At 39.0% G+C, this 15,310-nt stretch overlaps 2 protein-coding genes across 2 annotated transcripts; one reads left to right on the top strand and one right to left on the bottom strand.

Annotated features, from left to right (window-relative positions):
• Nucleotides 1-4,708: 4,708 nt before the first annotated feature.
• LOC131175278 (uncharacterized) lies at nt 4,709-7,417 on the top strand (the record flags this gene model as incomplete). The annotated part of the gene is made up of 3 exons (XM_058138993.1): nt 4,709-5,775; nt 5,962-6,523; nt 6,854-7,417. Coding segments are annotated over exons 1-3 (2,193 nt in total), but the record flags the coding sequence as incomplete, so codon positions are not given.
• A 3,622-nt stretch (nt 7,418-11,039) lies between these two features.
• Nucleotides 11,040-15,095, bottom strand: LOC110659821 (uncharacterized). The gene is made up of 8 exons (XM_058138994.1): nt 15,038-15,095; nt 14,790-14,953; nt 14,554-14,678; nt 13,926-14,460; nt 13,735-13,789; nt 13,556-13,685; nt 12,358-13,449; nt 11,040-11,997 (listed from the first exon to the last, which is right to left on the bottom strand). The coding sequence occupies exons 1-8, from the start codon at nt 15,093-15,095 to the stop codon at nt 11,040-11,042; spliced, it is 3,117 nt and encodes a 1,038-aa protein (XP_057994977.1).
• Between the last annotated feature and the right edge of the window lie 215 nt (nt 15,096-15,310).

Below are 15,310 nucleotides of genomic sequence, written 5' to 3' on the forward strand. Positions count from 1 at the left end.
GCTAGTGCCTAAGAAGGATGGGAGTTATCGCATGTGTGTGGATTGCAGAGCCATCAATAAAATCACTGTAAAGTATAGACACCCAATCCCTCGCCTTGATGATATGCTTGATGAGTTGCATGGTGCAAGTGTGTTTTCTAAGATAGATTTGAAAAGTGGTTACCACCAAATAAGAATGAAAATTGGTGATGAGTGGAAAACTGCTTTCAAAACTAAATATGGGTTGTATGAATGGATGGTGATGCCATTTGGGCTCACAAATGCTCCTAGCACTTTTATGCGTTTGATGAATCATGTGTTGAGGAATTTCATTGGAAAATTTGTTGTTGTGTATTTTGATGACATTTTGATTTACAGCAGTAACATAGACGAGCATTTGCATCACTTGAGACTTGTTTTTGATGTGTTGAGAAATGAGAATTTGTATGCGAATGCGAAAAAGTGTTCATTTTGCTTGGATAAGGTTGTTTTTCTTGGTTTTGTTGTAAGTAGTAAAGGTGTACAGGTTGATGAAGAGAAAATCAAAGCCATTAGAGATTGGCCAATTCCTAAGAATGTGTCTGAGGTTAGGAGTTTCCATGGATTGGCTAGTTTCTATAGGCGATTTGTGCCTAATTTTAGTACAATTGCTGCTCCTTTGAATGAATTGGTGAAAAAGAATGTTGCATTTGAGTGGAAAAAGAAACATGAACATGCATTTTCTGAACTTAAAGATAGATTGTGTTCTGCACCCTTGTTGAGTTTGCCAGATTTTGATAAAACTTTTGAGATTGAATGTGACGCAAGTGGTGTAGGAATTGGTGCGGTTCTCATGCAAGAGAAACGACCAATAGCATATTTTAGTGAGAAATTGCATGGAGCTGCCTTGAATTACTCTACTTATGATAAGGAGATGTATGCATTAGTTAGGGCCTTGGAAACTTGGCAACATTATTTGTGGCCTAAAGAGTTTGTCATACATTCAGATCATGAATCATTGAAGCATATTAAGAGTCAAAATAAGTTGAGTAGAAGGCATGCTAAGTGGATTGAATTTTTGGAGTCATTTCCATATGTGATTAAATACAAGCAAGGAAAAGAGAATGTTGTAGCTGATGCACTTTCTAGGAGACATGCACTTTTGTCTACACTTGATGCTAAATTGCTTGGTTTTGAGTTTATGAAAGAATTGTATGTTGATGATGCAGATTTTTGTAATGTATATGCTGCTTGTGAGAAAAGTGCATTTCAGAAATTTTATAGGCATGATGGATACTTGTTTAAGGAGAATAAATTGTGTGTGCCTAAATGCTCTATGCGAGACTTGCTTGTTTTGGAGTCACATAGTGGTGGTTTGACGGGACATTTTGGTGTTGCTAAGACTTTAAACATATTGCAAGAACACTTCTTTTGGCCACATATGAGGAAAGATGTTGATCGAATGTGTTCTAGGTGTGTTGAATGTAAGAAAGCAAAGTCTAGAGTAATGCCAAATGGTCTTTACACACCCTTGCCTGTTCCTAAGGAACCTTGGACTGATATTTCTATGGATTTTATTTTGGGTTTGCCTAGGTCTAGGAGAGGTCATGATTCTATATTTGTGGTTGTTGATAGATTTTCTAAGATGGCACACTTCATACCGTGTCACAAAACAGATGATGCCACATACATAGCCAATTTGTTCTTTAAGGAGATAGTCAGGTTACATGGTATACCTAGGACTATAGTAAGTGATAGAGATGTTAAGTTCCTAAGTCACTTTTGGAGGGTGTTGTGGGGTAAGTTAGGTACTAAACTGTTGTTCTCAACTACTTGTCATCCCCAGACTGATGGACAAACAGAAGTAGTGAATAGAAGCTTAACTACTTTATTGCGTGTGATGGTTAAACAAAATTTGAAATCTTGGGAAGATTGCATTCCTTTTGTTGAGTTTGCTTATAACAGAGTAGTGCATTCTTCTACCGGATTTTCACCATTTCAGATTGTGTATGGTTTTAATCCATTGACACCATTAGACTTGTTGCCTTTACCTGTTGATCATATTAATAGTCTTGATGGTAAAAAGAAAGCAGATTTGGTTAGGAAATTGCATGAGCAAGCTAGGTTACAAATTGAAAAGAAAAATGCACAATATGCTACTCATGCTAATAAAGGCCGAAAGCCTCTTGTGTTTGAACCAGGTGACTTTGTTTGGGTGCATTTAAGGAAAGAGCGGTTTCCAAACCTAAGAAAGTCGAAATTACAGCCAAGGTGTGATGGTCCATTCAAAGTGCTAGAAAGGATCAACAACAATGCATACAAGATTGATTTACCTGGTGAGTATGGTGTTAGCAATTCTTTTAACATTACTGATCTTTCCCCTTGCATTGATGCAGGACCAAATTCGAGGACGAATTCTTTCAAAGGAGGAGGGGATGATGAAGAAGCACCAGTGCCTATGCCATTATTTAGAGGACCCATCACCAGAGCCAGAGCTAGAGAGCTGCAAGCATTGGTGTTGGAGCATTGTGAGCACAAGGGGGATCAAAATTGCCATGTTGGACTTTCTTGCATATTGTTGGAATCTAGGTGGATCATTCTCACACAAGTTGGCATGGGAGACTTGACAAGTGGCGCCACATCAGCGTGACTTCGCCACATCAGCATGACTTGGCACAAGACCATTGGTCAAGTGGATTGGAGGAGCTTCTTATGCTTATTTGGATTTGCCATGTGCTGATACCTTTTATTGGTCCCCACTACATTAAAAAAAGGCTGCTACCACCTAAAGTGTTGCTGCCAACTTATGGTCCCCACTACATAAAGGGCTGCCATAAAGCAAGTGGTCCCAAATGGTCCCCCCCCCCTATGGAAACGCCCCATCTGATTGAGGAGCCTTTTATTTTTGTCTTTTTAGCCATGTTGGCACACTTTTAGGGTTTTGGCACACTTTTAGGGTTTTAGAGATGCTATATATAACCCAAGATATTCAGATTGTATGGGCAACCTTCATTTTTCTAGTTTAAGTGTGAGTATTAGGGAGAGAACTCCATTGCTGGAGCTTGAGTTTCTTCTATGTTTCTTCCATGTTTCTTGAAAGAACTTGGATTCTAGCAGCATGAACCCCTTGCTAGTCTTATTTTGATGATCAATATGCTTTAGCTTGTTACTATTTGTGTATTGACACTTGGGTTTTCAATATGAAATTCTGCCTTGTTTGGATGATTAAAGATCTTGGTTCCAATATTTAGATGTTGTGTTTCTTGGCATCCTAGGAGTGCTCATCATTTTGGTATCAGAGCCTTGGCATCTAACAAGGTATTTATCCATTAAAACTTCTTTTTTTTTTTTCTGTTTGGTTAACTATAATAGTCAGCCATTGTAGGACCTTAGATATCTATTAGTTTCATCATCTATTACCTTGTTCTTTGTAGCCAAATCAAATCTGCATTTTAGGGTACTGATTTTTCTTCTTTTTTTTTTTTTTGTTTGAACTCTTGCTGGCTGAAACTTGGTAGTATTAATTTTAGTGTAGGATTTTGCTTAATCTTAGATTAAATCTCTTGTTCATCTTGTTTTCTTTGAGTTTGTCTGTAGGATTAGAGTTAATCAAGCTGAAACCTATCTTTGACACTAGCTATTTGCCTCTTGAGTTATATGATATCAAGTCTGAGTATGTTAAATTGGATAATTAATGCTTGGGCTGTGCCTGTGTGCTAGTGGGTAGAGCTTGATTTGGATTGCCAAAATACTTGAGTGGTATCAGTATTTGATTCTGCAATTTTTATCCTTTGCATCAGTATAAAAAAAAAAAAAAGAAAAAAAAAAAGAAAAGGAGATTGGATTGTAAGCTGAGTTGTGTTGTGCTGAAAAAAAAAATTGACAAGCTGACATAAGTGATGAAATTGTGAATTGTGGAGTTAAACATTGAATTTGAGCCTGATAATCTACCAACAACTTTGGGTATTACTAGACACATCACATGCCATATTTGATGTGAAAATTCCACTGTTTGCCTATCGAACCAAAATTTGCGTCAAACCTGATCAAATTGAGTTAACACACCAAACCAACCCAGAAAGCTCCGAAATTTTGCAGGCTGATTATACTCCATCTCAGTAGCTTTTGTATCAATTTTCAGGGTTTTGTGACATTGTTTGCCTACCGAACCAAAATTTTGCGGCAGACTTAGTCAAATTTCGTTCACCTAGTAAACTCATCCAGAAACTCCTGAAATTTTACCAGTAGTTAGTCAGTATTGGGATGCCTATGTCTACCAAATTTCAGATCAAAATATATTCGTTTGTGTGGTGAACCAAAATTGTTGCATATTTTTGGTTAATTGTGTGAACTGCTGGTATTTGTGCAAAGTTGGCTATGAAATTGGAAGTTTGAGCTTGATATCATTCTATTGGGTTGTCTCTCATACAGTTTTCAAAAATCATACCATTTAGTTCACATTTGCTTCTACTTTTGGTGTCTTCCATTTCTTTGGCTCTAGTGTCACACTTTCTGGTTATTGCTATTTCGTTTCTTCCAGTTTCGTTGGTTGATTTTTTTTTTATAAAATTAGCAAGTATTTGTGCTTGTTTGTGAATTTTAGTTCCCAAAGGAACAAGGGAAGCAAACTGTTGAGTGGTAAAAGGCAAGAGTGTGTGAGTGCCAAAAGAGGGTAAGAGCCTGAAATTTGTGCGAAAACACTTGAGAGGGTGAGCCATTTCTACTAACTTTGTTTTCTTGCAGCCAAATCATGTCTCAATTCCAAGAGACAAGTGGTAGTAGTGGAGGTAATGATGGAAAAAGGGAGTTTCCTGATGATCGAATTTTTAAAGAATCCGTAGCACAAAGCTTTGAAAGGATGAATTTGCAAATGAATGACTTTAGAGATGAATTGGATGTATTGAGGGGAATGAGAAATGAGATGACCAGGTTTATGGAAGAGATGAGAAGGGACAGAGAAGATAGAAATAGGAGGAATGATGGGGGAGCAAATGTGGGAAATCCGAATAGAAATGAAGGTAGATTTCGGGCAGAACATAGGAATGAAGGGTATGAAGAAGCTGAATGGAATGATGATGAGTATGATGAAGCTTATGACTATGGCAACTACCATTATGGTGGAAGAGGGTATAGACCACCTAGGGGTAGAGGGCCTAGGGGAAGAAGGGGTGGCAGAAATTTTAGGCTCGGTGATCATTGGGATAGAGATGGAAATGAGGAGAGAGTTGATGGGAATTTAGCTAGTATAAAAATGCAAATTCCACCTTTTCATGGGAAGGATAATCCAGATGTTTATTTGGAGTGGGAGAGACAGGTGGAGTTGATTTTTGAGTGCCACCATTATTCTGAAGAGAAGAAAGTGAAGTTAGCAGCTGTAGAATTCAAAGAGTATGCAATTGTATGGTGGGATCAGTTGTTGGGTAGGAGGAGGAGAAATGGGCAACGAACCGTGGAGACATGGGATGAAATGAAGGGAATCTTAAGAAACAGGTTTGTGCCACCTTACTACCACAGAGAGCTGCTTCAAAGGTTACAAAAACTCACTCAAGGTACTAAAAGTGTCGAAGAATACTACAAGGCCATGGAGATAGCTTTGATTAGAGCTGATGTTGAGGAGGATTGGGAAGCTACAATGGTTCGCTTTTTGAATGGGTTAAATCCTGAAATTGCTAATATTGTGGAGCTGCAACCTTGTGTGGAGGTGGAGGATATGCTACAAATGGCACTTAAAGTGGAGAAGCAACTAAAAAGGAAGAATGTGGCTAGATATGCACCAGCCAACCATTCAGCTCCTAGGAGTAATTGGAAGTCGAATTGGTCTGCTCCTTCATGGGTGGAGAAAGAAGTTCCCAAATTCAAGAAAGAAGAATGGAAAGGAAAGGAGAAAGTAGAGGAGAAGAACAAGGGAGTTCCTACTAGGACTAGAGAATTGAAGTGTTTTAAGTGCTTGGGAAATGGACATTATGCCTCACAATGTCCAAATAAAAGAGTGATGGTTGTTAGGGAAAATGGAGAGTTAGAAAGTGAAGAGGAAAGAGAGGAAGAATCTCATAATGTTGATGAGCATGAGGATGATTGCTACGATGAGGGAGATCAGCCACCTATGGATGGCAATATCCTTGTCACCATGCGCACACTTAGTGCACAAGTGAGTATGGAGTGTGGTGATGAAATGCAAAGGGAGAACATCTTCCATACTAGGTGCTTGGTGAATGACAAGTTGTGTAGTGTGATTGTAGATGGTGGGAGCTGTTGTAATGTGGCTAGTTCACTCTTGGTGGACAAGTTGGGTTTGCCTACTACCACACATCCAAAACCATATGGCTTGCAATGGTTGAATGATTGTGGGAAGTTGAGGGTTACAAAACAGGTGGTTGTGCCATTCACCATTGGCAAGTATAATGATGAGGTACTTTGTGATGTTGTACCTATGGTTGCTACGCATCTTTTGTTGGGCCGTCCATGGCAGTATGATAGAAGTGTTGTGCATGATGGTAGGAAGAACAGGTACACGGTCACTAAGGAAGGTCGAACATACTCATTGCTTCCTATGACACCAGGTCAAGTGCATGAAGATCAAATGAGGATTCTTAGATCCATTGAAGAAAAGAAAGAAACTTGGAGAGAAAAACTTAGAGAGGCCGAGCTGGATGAGAGTGAAAAGAATGAGAAAAGAGAAACAAAAGAAAAGAAAATGAGAACAAATGAGAAAAAGGAAAGCTCGGGGCAAAAGGAGAGTGGAGAGAAAAGAATGAGTTTGTATGTGAAGGAAAGAGAAGTTAGAGAGGCTTTACATTCAGGAAGACCTCTTTGTGTACTTATGTACAAGGAGGTTAATTTATGTGTTACTGACCTTGATTCACATTTGCCTAGTGATGCTTTGTCTCTTATACAGGAATATGAAGATGAGTTGCCACCAGGAGTGCCACCTATCAGAGGGATTGAGCACCAGATTGACTTAGTACCTGGAGCACAAATACCGAATAGACCAGCATACAGAACAAATCCTAAAGAAACAAAGGAGTTACAAAGGCAAGTGGAGGAGCTTATGGAGAAGGGCTATGTTAGGGAGAGCATGAGCCCATGTGCTGTACCTGTGTTGCTAGTGCCTAAGAAGGATGGGAGTTATCGCATGTGTGTGGATTGCAGAGCCATCAATAAAATCACTGTAAAGTATAGACACCCAATCCCTCGCCTTGATGATATGCTTGATGAGTTGCATGGTGCAAGTGTGTTTTCTAAGATAGATTTGAAAAGTGGTTACCACCAAATAAGAATGAAAATTGGTGATGAGTGGAAAACTGCTTTCAAAACTAAATATGGGTTGTATGAATGGATGGTGATGCCATTTGGGCTCACAAATGCTCCTAGCACTTTTATGCGTTTGATGAATCATGTGTTGAGGAATTTCATTGGAAATTTTGTTGTTGTGTATTTTGATGACATTTTGATTTACAGCAGTAACATAGACGAGCATTTGCATCACTTGAGACTTGTTTTTGATGTGTTGAGAAATTGTATGCGAATGCGAAAAAGTGTTCATTTTGCTTGGATAAGGTTGTTTTTCTTGGTTTTGTTGTAAGTAGTAAAGGTGTACAGGTTGATGAAGAGAAAATCAAAGCCATTAGAGATTGGCCAATTCCTAAGAATGTGTCTGAGGTTAGGAGTTTCCATGGATTGGCTAGTTTCTATAGGCGATTTGTGCCTAATTTTAGTACAATTGCTGCTCCTTTGAATGAATTGGTGAAAAAGAATGTTGCATTTGAGTGGAAAAAGAAACATGAACATGCATTTTCTGAACTTAAAGATAGATTGTGTTCTGCACCCTTGTTGAGTTTGCCAGATTTTGATAAGACTTTTGAGATTGAATGTGACGCAAGTGGTGTAGGAATTGGTGCGGTTCTCATGCAAGAGAAACGACCAATAGCATATTTTAGTGAGAAATTGCATGGAGCTGCCTTGAATTACTCTACTTATGATAAGGAGATGTATGCATTAGTTAGGGCCTTGGAAACTTGGCAACATTATTTGTGGCCTAAAGAGTTTGTCATACATTCAGATCATGAATCATTGAAGCATATTAAGAGTCAAAATAAGTTGAGTAGAAGGCATGCTAAGTGGATTGAATTTTTGGAGTCATTTCCATATGTGATTAAATACAAGCAAGGAAAAGAGAATGTTGTAGCTGATGCACTTTCTAGGAGACATGCACTTTTGTCTACACTTGATGCTAAATTGCTTGGTTTTGAGTTCATGAAAGAATTGTATGTTGATGATGCAGATTTTTGTAATGTATATGCTGCTTGTGAGAAAAGTGCATTTCAGAAATTTTATAGGCATGATGGATACTTGTTTAAGGAGAATAAATTGTGTGTGCCTAAATGCTCTATCGATACTTGCTTGTTTTGGAGTCACATAGTGGTGGTTTGATGGGACATTTTGGTGTTGTTAAGACTTTAAACATATTGCAAGAACACTTCTTTTGGCCACATATGAGGAAAGATGTTGATCGAATGTGTTCTAGGTGTGTTGAATGTAAGAAAGCAAAGTCTAGAGTAATGCCAAATGGTCTTTACACACCCTTGCCTGTTCCTAAGGAACCTTGGACTGATATTTCTATGGATTTTATTTTGGGTTTGCCTAGGTCTAGGAGAGGTCATGATTCTATATTTGTGGTTGTTGATAGATTTTCTAAGATGGCACACTTCATACCGTGTCACAAAACAGATGATGCCACATACATAGCCAATTTGTTCTTTAAGGAGATAGTCAGGTTACATGGTATACCTAGGACTATAGTAAGTGATAGAGATGTTAAGTTCCTAAGTCACTTTTGGAGGGTGTTGTGGGGTAAGTTAGGTACTAAACTGTTGTTCTCAACTACTTGTCATCCCTAGACTGATGGACAAACAGAAGTAGTGAATAGAAGCTTAACTACTTTATTGCGTGTGATGGTTAAACAAAATTTGAAATCTTGGGAAGATTGCATTTCTTTTGTTGAGTTTGCTTATAACAGAGTAGTGCATTCTTCTACCGGATTTTCACCATTTCAGATTGTGTATGGTTTTAATCCATTGACACCATTAGACTTGTTGCCTTTACCTGTTGATCATATTAATAGTCTTGATGGTAAAAAGAAAGCAGATTTGGTTAGGAAATTGCATGAGCAAGCTAGGTTACAAATTGAAAAGAAAAATGCACAATATGCTACTCATGCTAATAAAGGCCGAAAGCCTCTTGTGTTTGAACCAGGTGACTTTGTTTGGGTGCATTTAAGGAAAGAGCGGTTTCCAAACCTAAGAAAGTCGAAATTACAGCCAAGGTGTGATGGTCCATTCAAAGTGCTAGAAAGAATCAACAACAATGCATACAAGATTGATTTACCTGGTGAGTATGGTGTTAGCAATTCTTTTAACATTACTGATCTTTCCCCTTGCATTGATGCAGGACCAAATTCGAGGACGAATTCTTTCAAACGAGGAGGGGATGATGAAGAAGCACCAGTGCCTATGCCATTATTTAGAGGACCCATCACCAGAGCCAGAGCTAGAGAGCTGCAAGCATTGGTGTTGGAGCATTGTGAGCACAAGGGGGATCAAAATTGCCATGTTGGACTTTCTTGCATATTGTTGGAATCTAAATGGATCATTCCCACACAAGTTGGCATGGGAGACTTGACAAGTGGCGCTACATCAGCGTGACTTCGCCACATCAGCATGACTTGGCACAAGACCATTGGCCAAGTGGATTGGAGGAGCTTCTTATGCTTATTTGGATTTGCCATGTGCTGATACCTTTTGTTGGTCCCCACTACATTAAAAAAAGGCTGCTACCACCTAAAGTGTTGCTGCCAACTTATGGTCCCCACTACATAAAGGGCTGCCATAAAGCAAGTGGTCCAAAATGGTCCCCCCCCCCCTATGGAAACGCCCCATCTGATTGAGGAGCCTTTTATTTTTGTCTTTTTAGCCATGTTGGCACACTTTTAGGGTTTTGGCACACTTTTAGGGTTTTAGAGATGCTATATATAACCCAAGATATTCAGATTGTATGGGCAGCCTTCATTTTTTCTAGTTTAAGTGTGAGCATTAGGGAGAGAACTCCATTGCTGGAGCTTGAGTTAGTTCTATGTTTCTTCCATATTTCTTGAAAGAACTTGGATTCTAGCAGCATGAACCCCTTGCTAGTCTTATTTTGATGATCAATATGCTTTAGCTTGTTACTATTTGTGTATTGACACTTGGGTTTTCAATCTAAAATTCTGCCTTGTTTGGATGATTAAAGATCTTGGTTCCATTATTTAGATGTTGTGTTTCTTGGCATCCTAGGAGTGCTCATCACCCTTGATGTGGAATTGGTGCAACCGGTTCCTCATCAATGCAGACCTCAAATGGAACCCAAGAATCATCAACACCAAAACAAGTTTTCTTTGAACAAAATAAGATGCAATATCTATGGAAAAAGAAGCGCCATAATATATATTTCAAAGAGGAACAGATCAAGTGTCAACACAATAACCCAACTTGTGGGAGATTACATTGATCACCAAGTAAAATAGGCAAGTGATCAAGTTGCCTAAGTTCTAGTTCTTCTAGAAACTAGCAAGAAAGAAAACTCAAACTCTCTCTAAGGGGCCTCACGTACAGCAGAAATAAAAACTGAAGGAAGAAGATGGTATTCTCTTCCTTATAAACCTAGGGTTACAGAAACACAAGCTAAAATTGTTAAGACAAAAATTACAAATAATTGTGCCATGTTGGCAATCCTAACAAGAATAGTAAGTGTGTTACAAAAGATGGCAGCTGCATTAATTGCAAAAGGGCAGAAGGTGGCAGCAATTAGTCCCTCTTTGCGGCAGAATATTGGGGCCCACTTGGTCAAAAAGTAGCTCTTTTTAATTCTAATGAACCAATGAGCTCCCTCCACGTGGTGTGAACCCTACAAACACCTAGGTGGCTGTCAAGTAGAGTAGACTCCAAGGTGGCATGAGGCATGTCCAAAGTGGCTGGTGACGTGGCAATGGAATCTAACGTGGCTGGTGACATGGCAATGGAAGCTCCAACTTGGCACATGGTGATCCACTAAGATTCTTCGAGCAAGCAAGCTAGGCCTTGCTTATGCAGCTCCTCTCCTAAGCCAAAAATTCTTTTATGGTCCATGAGCATGCTTTGAAGTTGCTTAGCTCTCACCCTAGTGATTGCCCCTTTGAAGGGTGGTGGTGCTCCATGATAATCCTCATCATCCTCTTCCACTTGAAAAGAATTCGTCCTCGAATTTGTTTCTGCACCAAGGAAAGGAGTAAGATCAGTTACATTAAAAGTATTACTAACACCATAATCACTAAGCAATTCTATCTTATAAGCATTATTGTTAATTCTTTTAAGCACTTGAAAAGGGCCATCACTTCTAGGATGCAACATAGATTTCCTTTGGTTAGGAAACCTTTCCTTTCTCAAATGGATCCATATCAAGTCACCGGGTTCAAAAATCATAGGCTTTTGTCCCTTATTAGCATGAGATGCATATTGCTCATTTTTCTTTTCTAGATGCAACCTAGCTTGTTCATGCATCTTTTTAACCATTTCATCCTTTTTCTCACCATCCAATGAAGCAACATGATCAATAGGCAATGGTAACAAATCCAAGGGAGTAAGCGGATTAAAACTATAAACAAGCTCAAAAGGAGAGTATCCACTCGATGAATGCACAACCCTATTATATGCAAATTCTATGTATGGAATGCATTCCTCCCAAGACTTTAAATTTTGTTTCACTAAGGCTCTCAAAAGTGTGACTAAGGAATTCGCTACTTCTGTTTGGCCATCAGTTTGGGGATGGCAAGTAGTAGAGAAAAGTTGCTTAGTTCCCAATTTTCCCCAAAGAACCTTCCAAAAATGACACAAGAACTTGACATCCCTATCACTTACAATGGTTCTAGGTATACCATGTAACCTAACAACCTCCTTAAAGAATAGATTAGCAACATATGTAGCATCATCATTTTTGTGACATGGGATAAAATGAGCCATTTTTGAAAACCTATCCACAACAACAAAAATTGAATCATGACCCCTTTGTGACCAAGGCAATCCCAAGACAAAGTCCACGGACAAATCAACTCAAGGATGCTTAGGCATGGGTAAAGGTGTGTATAGCCCATGAGGCATCACCTTAGACTTTGCTCTCTAGCAAGTCTCACATCTAGCACATAGTCTCTCAACATCTTTTCTCATTTGGGGCCAAAAGAAATGCTCCCTAAGGACATCTAGTGTTTTGGCAGCACAAAAATGCCACATAAGGCCTCCACTATGACTCTCATTTACAAGCAATTCCCTCAAAGAACTTTTAGGCACACACAATCTATTTTCTTTAAATAAATATCCATCATGCCTAAAGCACTTTTGGAATGCAAATTTCTCAAATGCATGGAATATGGCAGCAAAGTCATCATCATGCTCATATAATTCTTTAACATACTCAAATCTCAATAATTTAGAATCAAGAGTAGTAAGAAGATTATACCTGCGGGAGAGTGCATCAGCAACCACATTCTCTTTACCTTGCTTATATTTCACAACATAAGGAAAAGACTCTATAAATTCTACCCATTTAGCATGTCTCCTACTCAACTTATGTTGGCTTTTGATATACTTCAAAGACTCATGATCAGAATGTATGACAAATTCCTTAGGCCATAGATAATGTTGCCATGTCTCTAATGCCCTAACTAATGCATACAATTCTTTGTCATATGTAGAATAATTCAATGTGGCACCATGCAACTTTTCACTAAAGTAAGCAATTGGACGTTTCTCTTGTATGAGAACAGCTCCAATCCCTACACCTGATGCATCACATTCAATCTCAAATGTCTTGTCAAAATTAGGCAAAATTAATAAAGGTACAGAAAACAATTTCTTTTTAAGCATGGCAAATGCATGTTCATATTCTTTACCCCAAACAAATGTCACATTCTTTACAAGTTCATTTAATGGAGCAGCCAATGTACTCAAGTTAGGTACAAATCTCCTATAAAAACTTGCTAATCCATGAAAGCTCCTAACTTCAGATGCATTTTTAGGTGTTGGCCAATCTCTAATTGCCTTAACCTTTTCATCATCTACTTCAACACCTTTGCTACTCACAACAAATCCCAAAAACACAATTCTTTCTAAGCAAAAAGAACACTTTCTCACATTTGCATATGATTTTTCTTTTCTCAACACATCAAACAAAAGTTTCAAATGATGCAAATGATCATCAATGTTTTTGCTATAGACAAGAATATCATCAAAGTAGACAACAACAAACTGTCCAATAAAAGGTCTCAAAACATGATTCATAAGCCTCATGAAAGTACTAGGGGCATTAGAGAGACCAAAAGGCATCACTAGCCACTCATATAAGCCATGTTTTATTTTGAAGGCAGTTTTCCATTCATCACCAACTCTAATTCTAATTTGATGGTAACCGCTCTTCAAATCAATCTTACTAAAGAAAGCAAGAACCATGCAATTCATCCAACAAATCATCCAATTTAGGAATAGGGTGGCGATACTTTACAGTGATTTTATTCACAGCTCTACAATCCACACACATCCTATATGTTCCATCCTTCTTCGGCACGAGCAAAACAGGAACTGCACAAGGACTCATGCTCTCATGGACATGTCCCTTGGCCAAAAGCTCATCTACCTGTCTCAGCTGGACTACTCCTATAGGCCGATCTATTAGGAATTTGAGCACTAGAAATGAAATCTATTTGGTGTTCAATACCCCGAATAGGTGGGAAATCCGAAGGTATCTCATCCAGAAACACATCCTGGTATTCCTACAAAAGAGACACAACAGAACAAGGAAGGTTGGGGTCAAGGTTAGAAACATTTAAATAATTCTCCCTATACATGAGAATGCACAATGGCATCCCACCCCTCAAAGCTCCTCTTAACTCCCTTCCCCCAACATACAAGCTCATCTTTTTCTCTCTTCTCTTCTTTTATCCCGAGCCCTCTCCCTTTTCCATTACACTCACTTTCTTTACTTTCTTCACTCTTATGCTCGGCCTCTCTTAATTTTTCTCTCCAACTATCTTTTCTCTCCTCAACAGCCCTCAATATTCTCATTTGGTCCTCATGTGCTTGTGATGATGACAAGGGCACCAAGGCATGTGTGCGGCCATCTTTCTTCAAATTGTAGTGATTCTTCCTCCCATCATGAATCACATACCTATCATACTGCCATGGCCTACCTAGCAAGATATGTGTAGCTATCATGGGCACTACATCACATAAGACCTCATCATGGTAGCTCCCTATAGTGAAAGGTACCACTACTTGCTTAGTTACCTTCACTTTGTTGCAATCATTTAGCCGTTGTAACCCAAAAGGTTTAGGATGCTTAAGGGTAAGCAATCCTAATTTCTCCACAAGTAAGGAACTAGCCACATTGCAACAACTACCGCCATCTATAATCATGCTACACAATTTCTCCTTCACCACACACCTAGTATGAAAGATGTTTTCCCTTTGTAACTCATCACTATCCACAATAGGTTGAGCACTCAAGGTCCTCATAGTAACCAATGCAAAGTCTTACCCATGGGATGGCTGTTCAACGTGCACATCCTCTTCATTTTCATTCCGCTCAACTAACATCAAAGGTTCGGATTCATTTTCTTCCTCACTCTCTACATCCCCATCTTCCCTAATCACCATGACTCTCTTGTTAGAACATTGGGAAGCATAATGCCCATATCCCAAACACTTGAAACACTTCACATCTTTAGTCCTAGTAGTGGCAGCACCCCCCTTCTACTTATTTTTACTTTCTACCTTTTCTTTCCCCTTCCACTCTTCTTTCCTAAACTTAGGAATTTCTTTCTCACCCTTAGAAGTCTTATATACATTTGGTTTCCAAGGGGCCTTTGGAGCTAAATGGACACCACTACCATACTTCAAAGCTCTCTTCATCTTCAATTGTTTTTCTACTTTAATGGCTATGTGCACCAACTCAGTCAAATTAGTGTAAGAGTGCAACTAAACAACATGTGCAATCTCCATGTTAAGACCAGCTAGGAAACGTGCCATAGTAGCCTCTGGAGATTCATCTAATTGTGCCCTTGCTAAGGCTATCTCCATTGCCTTATAGTGCTCCTCTACACTCTTCCCTCCTTTGCAACCGTTGGGGAACAAATCTCTCCCTCATTGCTTCTTTCTCATGAAGCAATGGGTCTAAGACGTAAAGTTCTTCTCCTAACCATCAACTGGTCCCACCACAGTATAGCATACTCCTTAAAATCTACGGCTGTAAGCTTTACCTTCTTTTCTTCACTATAGTTATGACACTCAAAATT

The sequence above is a fragment of the Hevea brasiliensis genome, chromosome 17 (genome assembly GCF_030052815.1).
Source record: "Hevea brasiliensis isolate MT/VB/25A 57/8 chromosome 17, ASM3005281v1, whole genome shotgun sequence".
Classification (NCBI taxonomy): domain Eukaryota; kingdom Viridiplantae; phylum Streptophyta; class Magnoliopsida; order Malpighiales; family Euphorbiaceae; genus Hevea; species Hevea brasiliensis.